The following is a 16,938-nucleotide window of genomic DNA, read 5'->3' on the forward strand; positions in this document are numbered from 1 at the left end:
TTTGTGACAGATACAAATAAACAAGTAGAATATATAGTAGGAAATATTCTGCATTATAAAAGATCTTACCCTTTTTTTTGAGTCCTCAACATTTAGGAATGATTGATTTAAACACAAGTTGGAATGACTTTTATTCCCTGGAAATTCAAGTTCTCATGTAAAAGTGATTGTTATCGTTAGAGGTGATTATCAGAATCATGAAAATTATTGTCAGTAATCCAAAGCTTGACTCAGTTACTAACGATCCTGAGAAACGGTCTGTTACCAAAGAGGCTGCTCCATTTCATATGAATGCCATGGTCCCAAGTCTGTTGTTAGGTTTACTACTGTTTGGAGTTTTGCATTTATGACATTGGCTTAATTCAAATGAGATCAGTATTCTGAATACCAACTAAGAGGTGGATTTATTTAATTAATCATTGTGTTAGTGGTTAAATTATTGGGACCTAAAATGGCTCGTAAAGCTAGTGAAAGTAGTGATCTGGTCTTTTCCTTTCAAGAGAAGGAGATAGGTAAAACAAACCTCATTTATTTTCTTTTCATTCTTGCCGTTGGGCAGGAATTAGGTGAATGTGGAGGTGATGAACCAAATGTGTTTCCTGACAGTTTAATTCTTTCTCTCCAGTAAGGTCTAGAAAGAGAATATGGGGTGACGTTTTCCAAAGAGGGATGTTATGTCCAACCTTACATTTGGGTGCTAGAAGAACATGCTAGAACTTCTATTTTAATGTTTGTATGTAGCGTATGGTTTCTGCGTCTCAGGCACTGTTCTAAGGGCCTTACATGTATTAACTTTTCACGTGTTGATCTTTACAGTTTTAGGAGGAAGGAATGATTATCTCCTGTTCACTTATGAAAAACTATAAAACAGAGACGTGAAGTAACTTGCTAAATGTTAGTACACAGTAACAGGCATTTGAACCCCAGACGTCTGGCTCCAGAGCCCATGCTCCTGTTCAAGAGATTAAGCTTTATTAATGTTTGTTACACAGGTTACACTCGTACTATTACCCGGCACATGTGAGTCCAGGACAGTTGTGTGCACAGTGAGACAGGATGCTGGAGGAGAAGAGGGGATTCTCCGAGGCAGAAGCTCCCAAGTTTTAATCGCTCACTTGCTTTCAGTAATTGGGGCAGATAGTTGTGTATGTGCCTGCGTATGGATTCTTGGATTGCATCTACTAGTTTTAGTTCACTTACCTTTTTCAGTGGACAAAGATTGTTGCAAGAGAGACTGCGACTTCAGGGCCACTGTAGATGCAGTCGAAATGAGCAGGAAAACGGCAGAGCCGCTCCGTCCGCAGGCTCGGCACCGGGACAGGGGGAGAGCAGCTCCCGTCCAGATGGGCGCAAGAAGAACAGTCTTTTCAAATTGGGACTGTTTTTTTACATCCAGTATCGTTAATGATGAATCTCTTGACCTAAGTAAGGATCGAAATATTATTACCCGATGGTAGATCAGGTGTAGCATTTTAAAATAAATGTATACATACATATATATGCACACACACTCACATCCATTTTATGTGCATATAAACTGTAGTGCAGGGGCCAGGGATCCTTCTTGGCTGCCTAACTTAAGATCTGGACGTGATCTTAACATTGGACGTGATAGTCTGTGGGGAACACTTAGTCGCCGTGGATTGCACCGGTGGACCTGCTTCCTTTCACCTCCTTCCTTTCTCACAATTTATTAGCTCTTCATTAAACTTGAGACATATACTGTATGCAAACAAAGGATTTTTTATTTCTTTATATCCTCTCATTTCTCACATCCTACTTCAGACCTACCTCTACAGAAATGAATTACATTGTTTATGTATTACAGTACCTCCTTATTTTAGTCTTTGTCAGATGCCTTTTTAATCATTTTTAATAAACACGTAGATTTTATATGACGCTCAATTACAAGATGTTAGACAGTTAGGACCATGTACCCAAAATACGCCTCCCTCCATCTGTGCCTGTGTGGTATACTTTAGGGTTCGTTTTAGTTAAATCTTGGGTAGCGATTGGTACATTTTGGACATTGATTTTGGTTGGTACTCATCAGTCACTCGCAGCGCATGAAATGCTGCTTCCTGTTGGGAGCTAGTGCGGCTCTCGTCTGTGGCTGAGGCACACGGGGGGTGAGTCCGGGTCCCTGCCCTCAGAGAGTGCCACCTCCATCCCCTCTTAAGGGAGGGAAGGCAGGCAGGTGATTGCTAGGCCTAGAAAAGACCGTGATGTTTGAGGCTCTTAAAACTTTTTGATAAATGACTGCTTCATCGTTTTTTTGTCTGGGGCAGTGCGCCCCCCAGTGGCCACTCCCTGCGTTCATGACCTGTATCGTGCGTGCCCTTCCCTTGAGTCTGTCCTGACCCTGCAGCTCCCTTTAACTGACAAGATGTGAACTTCCAGGCTGGAGCTTTAAGGAAGCCTGACAGCTTCTGCTTTTCTGACCTTGGAAGACATATACCATGCAAAGGTCCTACCACCCCGAGGCCACCATGGGAGGTGGAAGCTTGGGATACCCAGGAGGAGGAGAATCAAACCAATAAGAACTGAGGTCCCCATCTGACAGCCACCACCAACTTAAGAGACATGGGAATAAGCCGTCTTGGAAGTGGGTCCTCCAGCTGCAGTTGGTCTGGCTGTTGCCACATAGAACTCCCCCCAGGGCTCAGATTGCTGAACTGTGAGCAAATAAATAAAACGGTGGTTGTTCAAGGCCATTACATTTTGGGTTAGTTTGTTATGCAACAGTAGATGCCCAAGATGTCATTAAAGCATAACCTAGTCCCTCATTTTCTAATTACCAAGGCAGGTGCGGCTGTGTGTATGTCGGCTGGACTGGGGTTTTAGGGTCAGGTGGGAGGACGCTGAGGGGGAGAAGGGACTGTAATGGACCAAAGGAAGCTGCTTTTAGCGCATATGAGATTTATCCCAGACTGTTCTGTCGATGAAATAGTGAAGTACATTTAAGAAAAATAACTAATGTACAAGGAGCGTTAAGTAGTTCATGTTATAGTCAGGAAAGATACCGTAGCGCTTTTGAGCATTTTTGCCATAGTGAACAGGAGGGACTCTACCATTGAGAGGACTTTATGTTTTGAAATTCCTTTCCTTTTGTGCCAAAGAGTGTTTTCACTTTATGTCACTGCTGATACAGCCGTGGCCTTTTTAAAATAAAGCAACGATAGGCAGAAGACTAGGTTCCTGGACCCAGAATTTATTAACCTGTTCTTTTGCTTTTGTTGATCCAGTACAAGTTTTCTTTTTCTGAGTATTACTGTGTGTATTAAGACTGACGACCGGGGTTAAGATGTGAAGATTCCACAGTTGAGTAAAACACATTTCCTCTTCCAAGGAGTACAACCTGAAAGGAAATGTTTTAAACCGTAGTTTGGTAAGTGGAAGAAAAGAAGGCAGGAGGAGAGGGAGTGTGGGGGACTAAGAGGGTCGAGGTGCCTGGAGGAGCCGCCCAGGCCTGCCAGACTCTGCTGAGCCCGGGAAAGGCTGGCTGTGTTGCGTTTGTCCTTTACAAAGAAAAACTGAAAGCCCCTTAGACCCCAGATTAAGTCCAAGCCCTTAGCCTGGATGGATGACTCTGCCCCTTACTTCCCCACCCTGGCTGCTCTGCTCCATCAGGCTGGCCGTCTTCTTATTTCAGAGGAGGTCCGTAGTGCCTGAGGGCTTTTGCACTTGCTACTCACAGTGCAGGAAAGTCTGTTTCCAGATCCTTGCATAGGGTACAGCTGAGCTGACCATCACAGGCCAGCCTGGTCTGACGTTGCCCAGCCCTCCATGACTACCCACGCTCTCAGTAGTTGGCTTCTGCCCACCTCCATAGACGCTTAGCAGTAATTAACAGACGCTGTGTCTGCGCTCCTGTTTTTCTTGTTTGTCATCCGGCTCTTCTGTGAGCATATGGGGCTCAGTACGGACGCGGCCATTGCTTGTTTCGGTTCTTCACCCAGCACCTAGAACATGTCTGCATTTCACCAGTGTTGTAGCGAGAATAACACTTCCTGAGGGCTGGACACTGATGTCAGTACCTGTGTTGTTGATTTTGTCAATATTTTAAGAAACAAAGCAAAGTGGGTTTTGTTGCCCTTCCTCCTGCAGATTAGGAGGAGAGGTAGGGGGTGCGGCTCTGAGCAGATTTCAGTAGAGGCTGTTTTCCTCTCCCCCACTAGCCAGGGCAGGTGGTCTCAGGATCCTTCCCTGATCTTGCCTGTGAGCACTTGGGGGTTGGGGGTGGTGGTGGTGGTGAGTTCCTGCAGGAAAAACCTTTGAGAAGGTATCAAGTTTCTTAATTCTGGGCTTTTGGTCTTCTCTGCTCTCATGCTCATCCCCCGTCCAAAGAGACAGGTGCTTGAGTCTTACCTCTCCCCGCAGGTGTCTGTACTCTCTCCAGCTGTGTGGTTAGTGTTTGCCTTGGCACTTCAGCATTAGTTTGTATTCTGTTCCGTTTTCTTCCTGTTTTAAGGGTGAGACTGACGTTCTTTACAAGCTCTACATCTGAGCTGAAATGGGTAGTTCTTGGAACACGGTAATTTTGAGAAGCTGCAATGAGTCCAGAATGGCTAAAGTCAAAAGCAGGAGAGTGGTGAGGCCGGGGAGGTGAGCAAGGGCGGTGCTGGAGAGGGCCTTGCACGGCAGTTCCAGGGCATGAGGACTCCTCGAAGGGGAGTCGGACAGTCCTGTTTGCAACAGAGATGTAACAAGGTCCCCTTTGGGTTAAGACCTCTCTGCTGATCCAGGGAGATAGAAGTGGATGCAGAGATGGAATTCTGCAGTGGGCAAGGTGAGGGGTGGTGATGGCGGGACTAGTGGTTGTGGTGAGGCTACAGGAAAGTGGGCAGGTTTAAGAGAGCTCTAGGAGGTAACATTGTTACGATACAATTCACTGATTCACTGGACATTGACTGAATGCCCTCGCCGCACAGGTGTTGGATCAGTGACTGCAAAAGGCCTCGTCACTGCCCTTATGGAATGAGTGTCAGGTTTCTGGCTTGAGCTGCTGCTTGGACGGTAGTGCCATTTGCTGGGAAGAATAACGTATCTGCTGCTGCTACGTTGGCAGAGATTACAAGTTCAGTTTTAGTGTTGAGCAAGAGGTCGATAAAGCATCCCTTTGTTGGACTAATCAACTTTTTGGTGAGCACCCAATTAAGGGAAACGCTTTAACGGAGACAGTGACGTGTCCTTGATTGAGGCTTAGTTGTTTATGAAATGACAGCTTAACTTTAATTGTCCCCGTGGAACAGTGTCATGTCACAAATGTAGTTTAGATCAATTAAAGCGAGTTCTTCCTTGATCTTTACTGGGGAAGAACATCATTATTGGATCTTATCCGTTATGTGGTAAAGCTCAAATATAATGTATGTTGGTTTACCATCTTCATAATCATTTGAAAAGTTTCCTATTTACAGTTGTAACATTTGTAATACGATAGTATATTTGTCATATAATAATTGGCACCTGGAGAAAAATCACTGGTCTTGGAAATAACACTTTTACCTTTGATTCAAATCTGCGCACAAATGAAATCATTAGTAAGAATGAAGGCTGAAATGTATTAGGTTCTTACTGTCTGTCTTGCCAATGCACTCATCAAATAGAAAACAAATCCTGGCTTAAGGAAGGACAGACTTTGTATTTGGAAGGGTTTCTGGAAGATCAGGGAAAGGGGCTGCTGTTGCTATAGGGAGAACTCTGAGCCTGAGGCCTGTCGGTGTCTCAGAGGTCAGACCACGGAGAGAGAGTGGGCGAGGCCGGGAAGGTGCAGGGACATGGGTGGAGGACAGGACGGGGGGCAGGAAGGGACAGGCGGCAGAGAGCGTCTCGCCCAAGGCTGGTCCCTGGGAGCAGAGGGCCTGTCGCAGAGGCCTGTGCCAGCCCAGGTTGCCTGTGTGAGGAAAGGACAGAAGCTTAACTGGAGTTTGATCACGTCAGGTTAAGGGACGTTCTCTGACTGATCAGTGGACAAAAAGAACAGCTAATCTTTCATGGCGCAGAGAAAGGAGGGTCTGTGTCCGGCCTAGAGAAGCAAGGGGGTCGCCCGCGTCTGGGGAAGAGTAGTTCTCTGCGGTGAGCCGTTCGCAGGAGTGCAGAGGGTGTGTGGGCTCAGGTGACTTTCAGCAGGTCCCAGCCCTCAGCGCTGGAGGTGCTACCTCTTCGTCTTCATGATGCCCCTTCAGCTTAATGACCCCTGTGAACCTCAGCCATGGTAGACTCGGTGGGGCCGAGGACACTGCTGGGGTCACACTGCGGGCGAGAGGGAGCCCTCGACGCGCCTCAGAGGTCGGGAGCAGGTGGCCGGACCCTCGGTGGGTCGTAGAACTCGGCAGGTCGGAGGGCTGTGCTGCTCAGCTGCTCATTTAAAGTCTGAACCGTGCTCAGCCCGTAGGCCCTGTCGCAGGTACAGGCCGTGGTGGGCTTCAGGGGTGCGTGTGTGGGGGGGGTATCTTCTAGAACCCCTGGAGGAATTGAACTTGTGATCTGAGGGAGACAGCAGCAAGGGCTCCGAGCCGAAGAAGCAGAGTAAGCAACAGGTCTGTAGCTCCTCCTTTCAGCCAGCAGGGCTTCTGAACAGGCACGACTGACGTTTTACACAGGCCCCTTCCTCGCTCTGAAGGGCGGCCCCATCCACGCTGACGTGTGACTGCTAGGCCTTTGACCACTAACGCAGTGGTGGCCCACAGTCATTGTCACCAGGTACTCTGGCCATCTCCAAACGCCTGCCGGGGAGGCGACACAGCCTGGGTGGAGACCCCCGTCAGGCAACCAAGCCCATCGCCGTTGTGTGGCTCAGCTGTGCAGACGGTCAGCATCCACATGCCTGGTCCTACCTCACACCCCGACTCCCAGACAGAGCTCAGCCCCTCGACCCACCTGGGTGGCCTGGGTGCGGCGGCCGTGTTGTTCCAGGTGGTGGCTTCTCGGCAGCCTTGTACACGTACAAGGTGGGCATTGTTCACCCCAATTTATGTATGTTCACGATAGTTAAATTCATCCATTCGTTACTTGCTGATTTGTCAGCACAGAGAGTGCACGGCCTGTCGACTGCTCTACTAGGTGATTTTTGTGCATTTCCGTATTAATTCATCAGGCGCCCGCAGTACGCGGTTGACCCCTGTGTTGTGGATGAGGCGTCTGCAGTTCACGGGGGCAGCTTGACCAGCGCGATGCAGCTGATGCGCCGTGTGTGGTGACAAAGGAGAGCAGACGTGCTTCCGATGGTCACAATGCGCGTGTGTGTACTTTTTGTGAGCAAAAGACTCATAGAAGTTAAATGGAGAAAGAAAACTGCAGATAAAATGCTCTTCCTTCGTATATGGAATCTCGTGGTCTTATGTTTTATCAAGTGACTTTGAGTAAATCATATCATTCTGTGGACTTCAGTTTCCTCAGTATGAAATTAGAGGTTTGGACTGGATGTTTTCTAAGGTCTCTTAATTTTTATTAATTGGGAGATATTTAACTGTTACAGACGTGATATAAATATGGTTGTTTGAATACAAATTAATTTTTATGCTATCCTTGACACCCGCTAAAATGAATATAAATGAATTAAAAAGGCACTGGTCTATGAAGATAAGAATGGGAGTGTGAGACAACAATGGACAAACGATGTTAGTAAAATTCGGTGCTGCACTGTGTTTACGATAGCCAGGACGTGGAAGCAACCTGAGTGTCCACTGACAGATGGATGGATAAAGGAGATGGGGCACATACATACAGTGGAATATTAGCCACAAAAAGAAACGAAATCGAGCTATTTGTAGTGAGGTGGATGGACCTAGAGTCTGTCATACAGAGTGATGTAAGTCAGAAAGAGAGAGACAAATACCGTATGCTAACACATATATATGGAATCTAAAAAACAAACAGAAAAGGTTCTGAAGAACCTAGGGGCAGGACAGGAATAGAGATGCAGATGTAGAGAACGGACTTGAGGACACAGGGAGGGGGAAGGGTAAGCTGGGACAAAGTGAGAGAGTGACATGGACATATATACACTACCAAATGTAAAATAGATAGCTAGTGGGAAGCAGCCGCATAGCCCAGGGAGATCAGCTCGGTGCTTTGTGTCCACCTAGAGGGGTGGGATAGGGAGGGTGGGAGGGAGACGCAAGAGGGAGGAGATATGGGAACATATGTATATGTATAACTGATTCACTTTGTTATAAAGCGGAAACTAACACACCATTGTAAAGCAATTATACTGCAATAAAGGTGTTTAAAAAAAAGAAAAAAAAATTTTGGTGGCTGCAAAATACATGGATAAATGGTAATGACTTTCTCTGGTAAAGGCCAGAGAAAGCAGAATCCTGAGCTTGCAGGGCAAGAGAAAGCCAACCAGAAACATGCCTGTTAGTGTGGGAAAACCTCGGGAAGACTCGGGAATTGTAGATACCAGTTAGCTGCACGTGAATTTATGGGGTGGAACCGACAAGAGGGAACTGGGTGGAAAGTGTGCATGGAAGTAGTTAGACCCCTGGATCCTCTCTCCAGCTGAGAAAACCAGGCGTTTGCCCTTCTTAACCTAGCAACAGACGAGAGATTTCCTGAAGAGCTTGAATAAGAGAAACTTTAGGTTCTAAGACCCAGATGGATACAGCTGAGGGCTGCAGTGAGATGCCACACTGAAAATGTGGGAATTATTTCCTTTAAATAGAGGTGTGTGTGCTTCATAATGGGATTCTTCGTATTCTGGCAGCCAGGCTTATGTACCTCCTCCTAGGAAGTTGGGGAATTCCTATTCAGGGAAATGCCTAGCACAAGGAAAAAGAAACACAGATATTGATATTTGAGTAGCTTTGGGTGAAAAAAGTGGGCTGCTGTGTCGCAGTGAATTGTTATGTCCAGTTGTCAGATTGCATGTATGAAAGCAGAACATCCAGGTAGCCTGTTTGAGCCTCAATTTAAAATTTTTAGAAACAAATAGCTGAGGATTACCAGTCATGTGAGGAAAGGCCATAGTGTAGCAAGAAACAGATTCTGAGAACGTGGAGGGTAAGGGGAATCTGTGGAAAGTAGCAGGCTCTGTGAGCTCCACGGCGTCGGGGAGGGGACAGCTACCGCCTTTGACGCCTCAGGAGGATAAGAATTTGTATTACTTCCATGAAATGTCTCCAAAGTGCCATAAGGAAGGGACAGATATAAGAAAATGCTGTTAGTAGTGAAACATGTGGTAGCAGAAATGAGAGAATCAGTAGATATGTAGGAAACGTAATTAAATCTCCCAGAAAGTAAGACAGAGGGAGGTGAAGGAGGGAGGAAAAATCAGAGAAACTTAGAGATCCAACTCAGGAGGCTCAATATCCGATAGTAGGATTTCCAGAAAGATAAAGCAGAGAAAACAGGGAACAAGAATGAGGGAGGGTGGGTTGAGACATTGATTCCCCGCCCCCCCCCCCCCCCCGCACCTTGTAGTAGTATTTGATATTGTAAACTCTGTAGACCTCACTTCTATATTTTTAAAAGTAATTTACTTAAATTTAAATTTTAAAAAGCAAAAAAAAGATGACATGTAAAGGTTAAAAATAGACAATTTAGTTTTGTTGAAGACCAATAAAATGGAAAGTGGGCAAGGAAAAAATACCATTTTGACTTTTTAAAAGTACATATTTCAGGAAAATTACTTTAATTACCATAGTTAGAGACACGAGGAACGATTTTGTCTTAAAAACAGCAACGGCATAGCAGTGGCATGGCTCATGGAAGGTGGCTGATATCACAGCAGCAACTACGTGAGTTTGTGATCAAGAATCCTGCCAAAGAGAACAGTTTCTCTCGTGGTAAATAGGGCTGACTTTCTATTTGGAAGCAAGAAGAATTCATAATTATTGTAAGGCTTTTAGAAGTTGTGTGAAATTCCTATCAATAATTATTTCATTCAGTTGTATGTATTCATTCTCTTTTAATGTGCTAAGCATTGTTTAAATGATCTGTTTATGTTGACCCATTTAATCCTCAAAATACCCTGCAAGGGGAGGTCCTATTGCCGTTCATCATTCCCACTTTACAGATGAGGAAACCAAGGCCTAGTGACCCCGAGCCCAGGGTCACTCAGCAGGAAAATGGAAAAGCCAGGTTTTACAACCATGGCAGTCTATCCTCAGAGTCCGTAGCACCCTTAATTAATTCACTGGTACTCTGCATGCTGAATAAAGAGCCCTCCGCATCTCGGCTAAATAGATAGGTGGGTTTTGTCATAAAGCTTTGGTCAGCCACTGAAGGCGTAGCACTCATCTAGGCTAAATAGATAGGTGGGTTTTGTCATAAAGCTTTGGTCAGCCACTGAAGGCGTAGCACTCATCTCGGCTAAATAGATAGGTGGATTTTGTCATAAAGCTTTGGTCAGCCACTGAAGGCGTAGCACTCATCTAGGCCAGTGCACTCAGTGGTTGATTAACCGAGGCTTAAGTGCTGACCAGGTAGAAGAACCCAGACACTCCATGGTGACCAGTTTAGTGCACATTACAGGACACTTGGTGTCGTTTTTCCTCACCAACAGTCTAATTCCAGCACTCTTCGTGGTTGATATTGAATGCGTGCTGAAATTGTCAGGATGGCGACTAAGGAATTCTGGGAATTAACTTCATTTATTGATACAATTTGTAAAATACAGCCATCACTGAAGTGATTTGGTAGAAAGAAATACATCCTTTGTTTGTTTGTTTGTTTTAGCCCTGTTTTATGTGGTTTGTGGGAAACATTATAGGGTGATGCATGTAGCAGTAACTTCAATACTTGTCGTTAGTCAATGATGTTTAGCATACTGACTGCAGTGTTTCCTAAAATTCAAGAAATAAATTATTTTCCTCAGATATGAATGTTACAAATTTGTTCTTTTGTTTCTCCTAGTTCAACTTTGTGGGAAAACTTTTGGGGCCACGTGGCAATTCTCTGAAGCGCTTGCAAGAAGAAACCTTGACAAAAATGTCCATCCTTGGAAAAGGCTCCATGAGAGACAAGGCAAAGGTAATACTTATTATAAACAGTGGCTACTTTTTTAGTCAAGTTATATAATGTACTTTTAGATCATCCGTACATGTTATATAAAAGCTAACTAGGACCTCAAATGAAATTATGTGGAAATGCTATATAGAGTGATATATTTGTGGTACTATTTAGAAAATTCGGTCACTCTGGCCAGTTTCAGAATATGTAGTATCTTAAACCAAATCTGTAACTATTATTTTTATTTATAGAGTGAAATTGTAGCACCTGTGCTTTTGATTCTAGAAGCAATACCTTCTAGAAAGTACAGTGGTATTGAAATTATCATGAAGAGAAATGAAAGTTATCTATAGTCTCACCATTACTATTTGCATTTTAGATGAGTTCTTTCAGGTCTTTTTTTCTATGCCTGTGTTTCATATTGTTGACTTTGTAAAGTATATGCTTTTATTTGCCCTTTTTGCCTTTCTTTTGATATCCTATGCATTTTACCAAGTTAAAATTGATTGTAAATGTTTTAATAATTGCTTCCAATTCTAACACATAGTTGTTCTTCGTGCATGTATTCACATAACTGCCTCCTCTTCTAAATAAGCTACAATTACTGAGTTATTTTTATTGATCACTTGATTAAATATACCAATTCTGAAAGAAATTTTCACATTTCATAATGTGCTGTCGCTTATGTTGTTCTATTATTACTTTGTTGTTCTCTCATTATTAAAAAGATTTACGTTACAGAGAACAAAATCCACGTTGAGTGATCACTTTCCATGAAATGATTGTCAGACAAAAGTTATTTAGACAAAATCCAGCCTCCTCACAAAAAGTCCACTTAACAGTAGCTTTTATAATTAAAAAAAAAAAGCCACCATTTGTTTATTGAGCAGCCACTGTGAGTCACGTACTCTGTGAGACATTTTACATGCATTACTCCATGTTATCCTTGGAAAAATGGTGACAGATACATAATATTTTCCTTATTTTATGTAAGAAAAGTGAGATTCAGAGAAACTAAATATATTATTGGGTTAATCAGGGAAGTTCATTATATTATTTGATTAAAACATGGCTATATGTCAGACTCATATGGGATGTTGTTTAAAAATACAGAGACCCGGACTTCCCTGGTGGTCCAGTGGTTAAGATTCTGCGCTTCCACTGCAGGGGGCATGGGTTCGATCCCTGGTCGGGGAACTAAGATCCCGCAAGCTGCCCAGTGTGGCCAAAAAATATATATATATGTATGTATGTGTGTGTGTGTGTGTGTGTGTGTGTGTGTGTGTGTGTGTGTGGAGAGAGAGAGAGAGAGTGAGTGAGTGAGTCCCATGCACCAACCTGTTTAGGGTGAAACCTCAAAATGAATTTCCAGTAGGTGTTTAAGAGTCTAATGCATGGCCAGGTTAGGTTGACTGCTCACTAAACACCACTGTCTCAAATGATGTTACTCTGATTCCCTGACTCATCTCTTCTGGCAGTAGGAGCAAGTGGAACTGTATATTGGTCAGTTGGTCAGAAATTATGTGTATCTTGTTGGAAAGTATCCCATCCTTGCTGATATCTTAATTAAGTTTTCAGGAAGGCCATCTGGTAATGAGGTCCATGATATGACCAGTGAAGCCCATAGACTTTGTGCTGCTCTTGTTTGTTATTAAGGGAGTTCCTTGGTGAGAAGCAACATTTTGTGCTCTGGCGGCAGTGATCAGGGCCCCCAAAGATCCTTTTACAGGTAGAAGGGAAGCAGGGAAGGCAAGTCTTTAACCAGATTATGTGTCCAAAAATAGCAGGTGCCTGGCTGTGCGTTTAACGAAAGGGATCCTAAATAGCATAGCAGGGCTGGGTGGTCCTCCCAGACCATATTGCTATTTTAAGGGCTGGTGGTGGTTCTCTGCTGCTGGCGTATTAGACAGTCAGCAGTGGCAGTAGCCTGGAATCCTTTTTGAGGGGAATCCGTGTTGTGGAGTAATGCATAACCGCTCTCCCTGTGAGGGTGGGATGAACTGGGAGATTGGGATTGACGTATACCCTCTACTACATATAAAATAGATAACTAATGAGAACCTACTGTAGAGCACAGGGAACTCTACTCAGTGCTCTGTGGTGACCTAAATGGGAAGGAAACCTAAAAAAGAGAGGATATATGTATACATATAACTGATTCACTTTGCTGTACAGCAGAAACTAACAACATTGTGAAGCAAGTGTACCCCAATAAAAATTAAAACAAACAGAAACAAGACCTCTTTCCCTGTCACCATAGGTACTTTGTTCATGAGTCCTTTGAGTAGCATTGAGGTGGCTGGGGAATGAGGTGCTTCGACATCTGCTACAGTGGGTCCCCTTGGCTGCCTGGTCACTGAGTGCATACTCTGCCTCACATGGCGCTCCCTGTTCTTACACACTTGGGCCTCTTCCCAGACCACTTATCACCCCTTCACTCATCCTCTCATTTCTTTGTCCTTGACCTTGGGTCAGCAAGTCAACGGGGGATTCTGCAAGTGGCTGATCATTTACGTTCCATCAAGACACCTAGAAACTGAGGAAGTAGCGTAGTCCATTGGGCCCACGGTCAACGGCCTAGGAGCAGAAGCCCTTCACCTCTCGGCCCCTAAACCCCACTTCCATCGGTGGCCTTCAGTGGGGCAGCATTTGCTCAGAGCCTAGTCTGTGAATCCTCAAACTGCATGAGTGTTTCTTCATCTCAGTGTGCAGTCATTCTAGTAAAAGGTCCCAGATCCTCACTGGGAAGACTGGGAGGAAGCGTCCAGTGCATACACACCAGGGGACGTTACAGTTACTATACTCACGCAGCCTTCTCCTCTAGATTTAGCTTAGCTCTTTTGTTCTCTGCATCTCTGGGGCAAGCAGGGATCTGATCTTAGGCCAGGAGGTGATAAAGGGTAGCAGTAGTAAAGCATGAGAATTGTCATCTCCTTTCAAGGAACTACCTTGGCTGTTCGAGACAGGCTTCTGCCAGCGTGGAAGGCTCAGTGGGACTTTAGCGTTCGTATACTCAGAGTTATTTGAATCTTTCCAAATGTTGCCAGTCCAGCTCTCAGATTTTCACTGTCCTCCGGACACCGTCCTAAGTCTCCCATAGCGATGACCAGGCAGCGTGCTGGTCGTTAGCACACGCCTGAACTCTGCCTGGTCTGTTGACCCCATCAGCCTGTGGCCATAATAAGCAGTAGAATCTTCCGGGATGCTTCTGGCTCTGTGGGTCTTGGACTGATAATGCCGCGTGCGGAGTCTGTCGTGTCCTTCTTTAAGTTCTTCAGTACAGTAGGAACGGCCCCTTTCACCCCACCCGGCCCACCGTGTCTCCTTCTCGCCTGTCATGCTGTGCCAGGTGGTCCATCAGTTACACCTTCAAAAGCATTTCACTGACAGTAACCACAGGTGATAATTTAAGTAGACAGGTGTCCCATCTGCTGTATCGTAATCAGATCCTCACTGCCTGAACTCTTGAATACTGATTTCAGTTGATCCTTTTTACTAATTTTTAGTCTACAGAAAGTTCTCAGTTAACAGTGTTTGTTTCTAAAGAGATTTCCATTCCTTAGTATTAAAATCTCATCCTTTTAGATTTTCAGAGTGTTCACCATTTAAATTCTAATGTGAACATAATCCATTTTCTTCTTGTATTTGCTGCATTGATGATATTATAGGAGTCATTACTGACAGGTACCAGGTGCTTACGTAGCATAATCACTATAATGCAGCGGTCTGTGGAGCCTTCAGTTTGTGCCACACACGCTAGACATTTTGCCCACCTCATCTACATTATAGAATAATAGAATAATTAATACCGTTGTTATGTAATGATAGTTGTCATTACTATATCATTTGAGGGCTTATTACGTGGTAGGCATAATTCTAAAGACTTCCTGTGTCTTTCGAATTACTCCAATTCCTTTATTACTAATAACTCCTAATGACTGTTATAATCACTCCTTTATTACTACAACAACTCTTTGAGCAGTAGGTACTACACTATTATTATCCATTTCAAAATCACCTCTTCAAGATGGGGATAAAGTAACGTCACCAGTCATTGGATTTGGGGTTTGAAAGCAGCACTTCAAACATAGTCTGTGTTCTTCCCCAAACACTGCATTGCCTCTCATCATTAACCCAAGAAGTAACCCATTCATAACTGCTCAGTCTATGGAGCTGCGTGACAGCTGTGGTTATGGTAAGAAGGCCTTCCTATTCCAGCTTAGGTTTGTAATAGCAATGAGAATGTTTGCCTATGAATCAACAATTACAATCTCTCATTAAAAGCATTAGTTTGGTGCCATATTAGAAAAAGATAAGAAGTGTTCATTTCAGTAGTTCATGCTTTCAAAGATGAACTACTGTGCATAGAATCCAGTTTCTAAAACTTCAGCTGTGAAAGGCAGAGTCAGAGCAAATGATTGAAAATGTTCCGATTAGAACAAGAACTAGTCCACCGTTGGCATGAAAGAATAGTCCTTTTCTTTTTTTTTTTTTTTTTTAAATTTATTTCTTTTTGGCTGCGTTGGGTCTTCGTTGCTGCGCGTGGGCTTTCTCTAGCTGTGACGAGCGGGGTCTACTCTTGTTGCGGTGCGCGGGCTTCTCATTGCGGTGGCTTCTCTTACTGCGGAGCACGGGCTCTAGGCGTGCAGGCTTCAGTAGTTGTGGCTCGCGGACTCTAGAGTGCCGGCTCAGTAGTTGTGGCGCATGGGCTTAGTTGCTCCGCGGCATGTGGGATCTTCCTGGACCAGGGCTCCAACCCGTGTCCCCTGCCTGCATTGGCAGGCGGATTCTTAACCACTGCGCCACCAGGGAAGTCCCAATAGTCCTTTTCATACTTGACAAATTTTGAAGGAAATGCGTAGGATATTGTGGTAGCTTATGTTTGCTTTCCCTTCAAAAATATTTTTCTTCTTTTCTTTCAGTTTCTGGCCCACTTTCCATAAATATGAAGGAAACTAGCATTTACTGAGTGCCTGCCACGTAGAAGGCAGTGTCCTGGGCACTATATATACTGTCTCCTGGGCCAGGCCTTTACACAAGCTGCCTTTGTAGTCTTCTCAGTGGACCTACATTAATATACATGTGTTAACCCCAAATTGATTTTGCAGACTAAGTGTTGGATTACATATAACCTGTTCAAACTCACACACACACCTGGTGACCACCATGGCTAAAATTCAGGTTTATCTAACTCTAAATCCCCTGCCCTGTTCATGCTCTTTATTTTGATATGTCTTTTCTTTGTAAAAATTCAGATTAGTTAAGTGACAAAAGTTGAAGCCTTAAGGGGTGAAGTCAAGGGCCTGTGTGCCTCCTCATCCTCTTGGCTAATTTTGGAATCAACAGGTGCTGTTGCCAGGAATTCCTGGGTTCTCTCTCTTACGTGGTGGGTTTTTTGGGGAGGCTAGGAAGGTTTCCTGCTGTTTAGAAATCACTCTAGGTGTAGGTTCCTACTAATCTTAATCTCTGTGTCTGATTTTAATGTTGAGAACAAAGACTGTTAAAAGAACCCGATTCTGCAATTGCTACTCTAACAAAGGCTTGTTAGAAAAAGATAATGGAGCAAAGTTAGTGGTCCCTTAATGACCTGGGGTTTTTCCCCCCCTGAATTTCATTATATCCACCAAAATTTTTTTAAATGTTTCTCATAATCATATAAAATCCTATAACAGAATCTTTCATTTATTTTATTCATTGTTTTATTCTCAGATAGAGCATAGTGCCTGGCATGTAGAAATGGTTTTTTGTATGAATGAGCAAATGAACATAGAAATGAATAAATAATATTTACCTATTCATTCAAAAATATTTGTTGAGCATCTACTACCTACCAAGCACTTTTCTAGACAAGGAGCATGCAGCCCCAAACAAGACAATCATGGGTTCTGCTCCATGGTGATCACCTTAAGTGAGAAAAATTAGAAAATAGACGAGCAAAAAGTAAGGCATTTTAGATAGTGGTAAATGCTTTGTGACAGCTCAGGG

The 16,938-nt window shown here is 44.0% G+C and overlaps 1 protein-coding gene across 1 annotated transcript in view; it reads left to right on the top strand.

The window, feature by feature from the left end:
• The window catches only part of KHDRBS3 (KH RNA binding domain containing, signal transduction associated 3), a 155,576-nt gene that overhangs the window by 62,185 nt on the left and 76,453 nt on the right, over positions 1-16,938 (top strand). Inside the window, exon 3 of the mRNA XM_065895464.1 lies at positions 10,858-10,974. Within this exon, the coding sequence (XP_065751536.1) occupies positions 10,858-10,974 (117 nt within the window). The remainder of the gene's footprint in view (positions 1-10,857; positions 10,975-16,938) is intronic.

The sequence above is a fragment of the Phocoena phocoena genome, chromosome 17 (genome assembly GCF_963924675.1).
Source record: "Phocoena phocoena chromosome 17, mPhoPho1.1, whole genome shotgun sequence".
Lineage (NCBI taxonomy): Eukaryota > Metazoa > Chordata > Mammalia > Artiodactyla > Phocoenidae > Phocoena > Phocoena phocoena.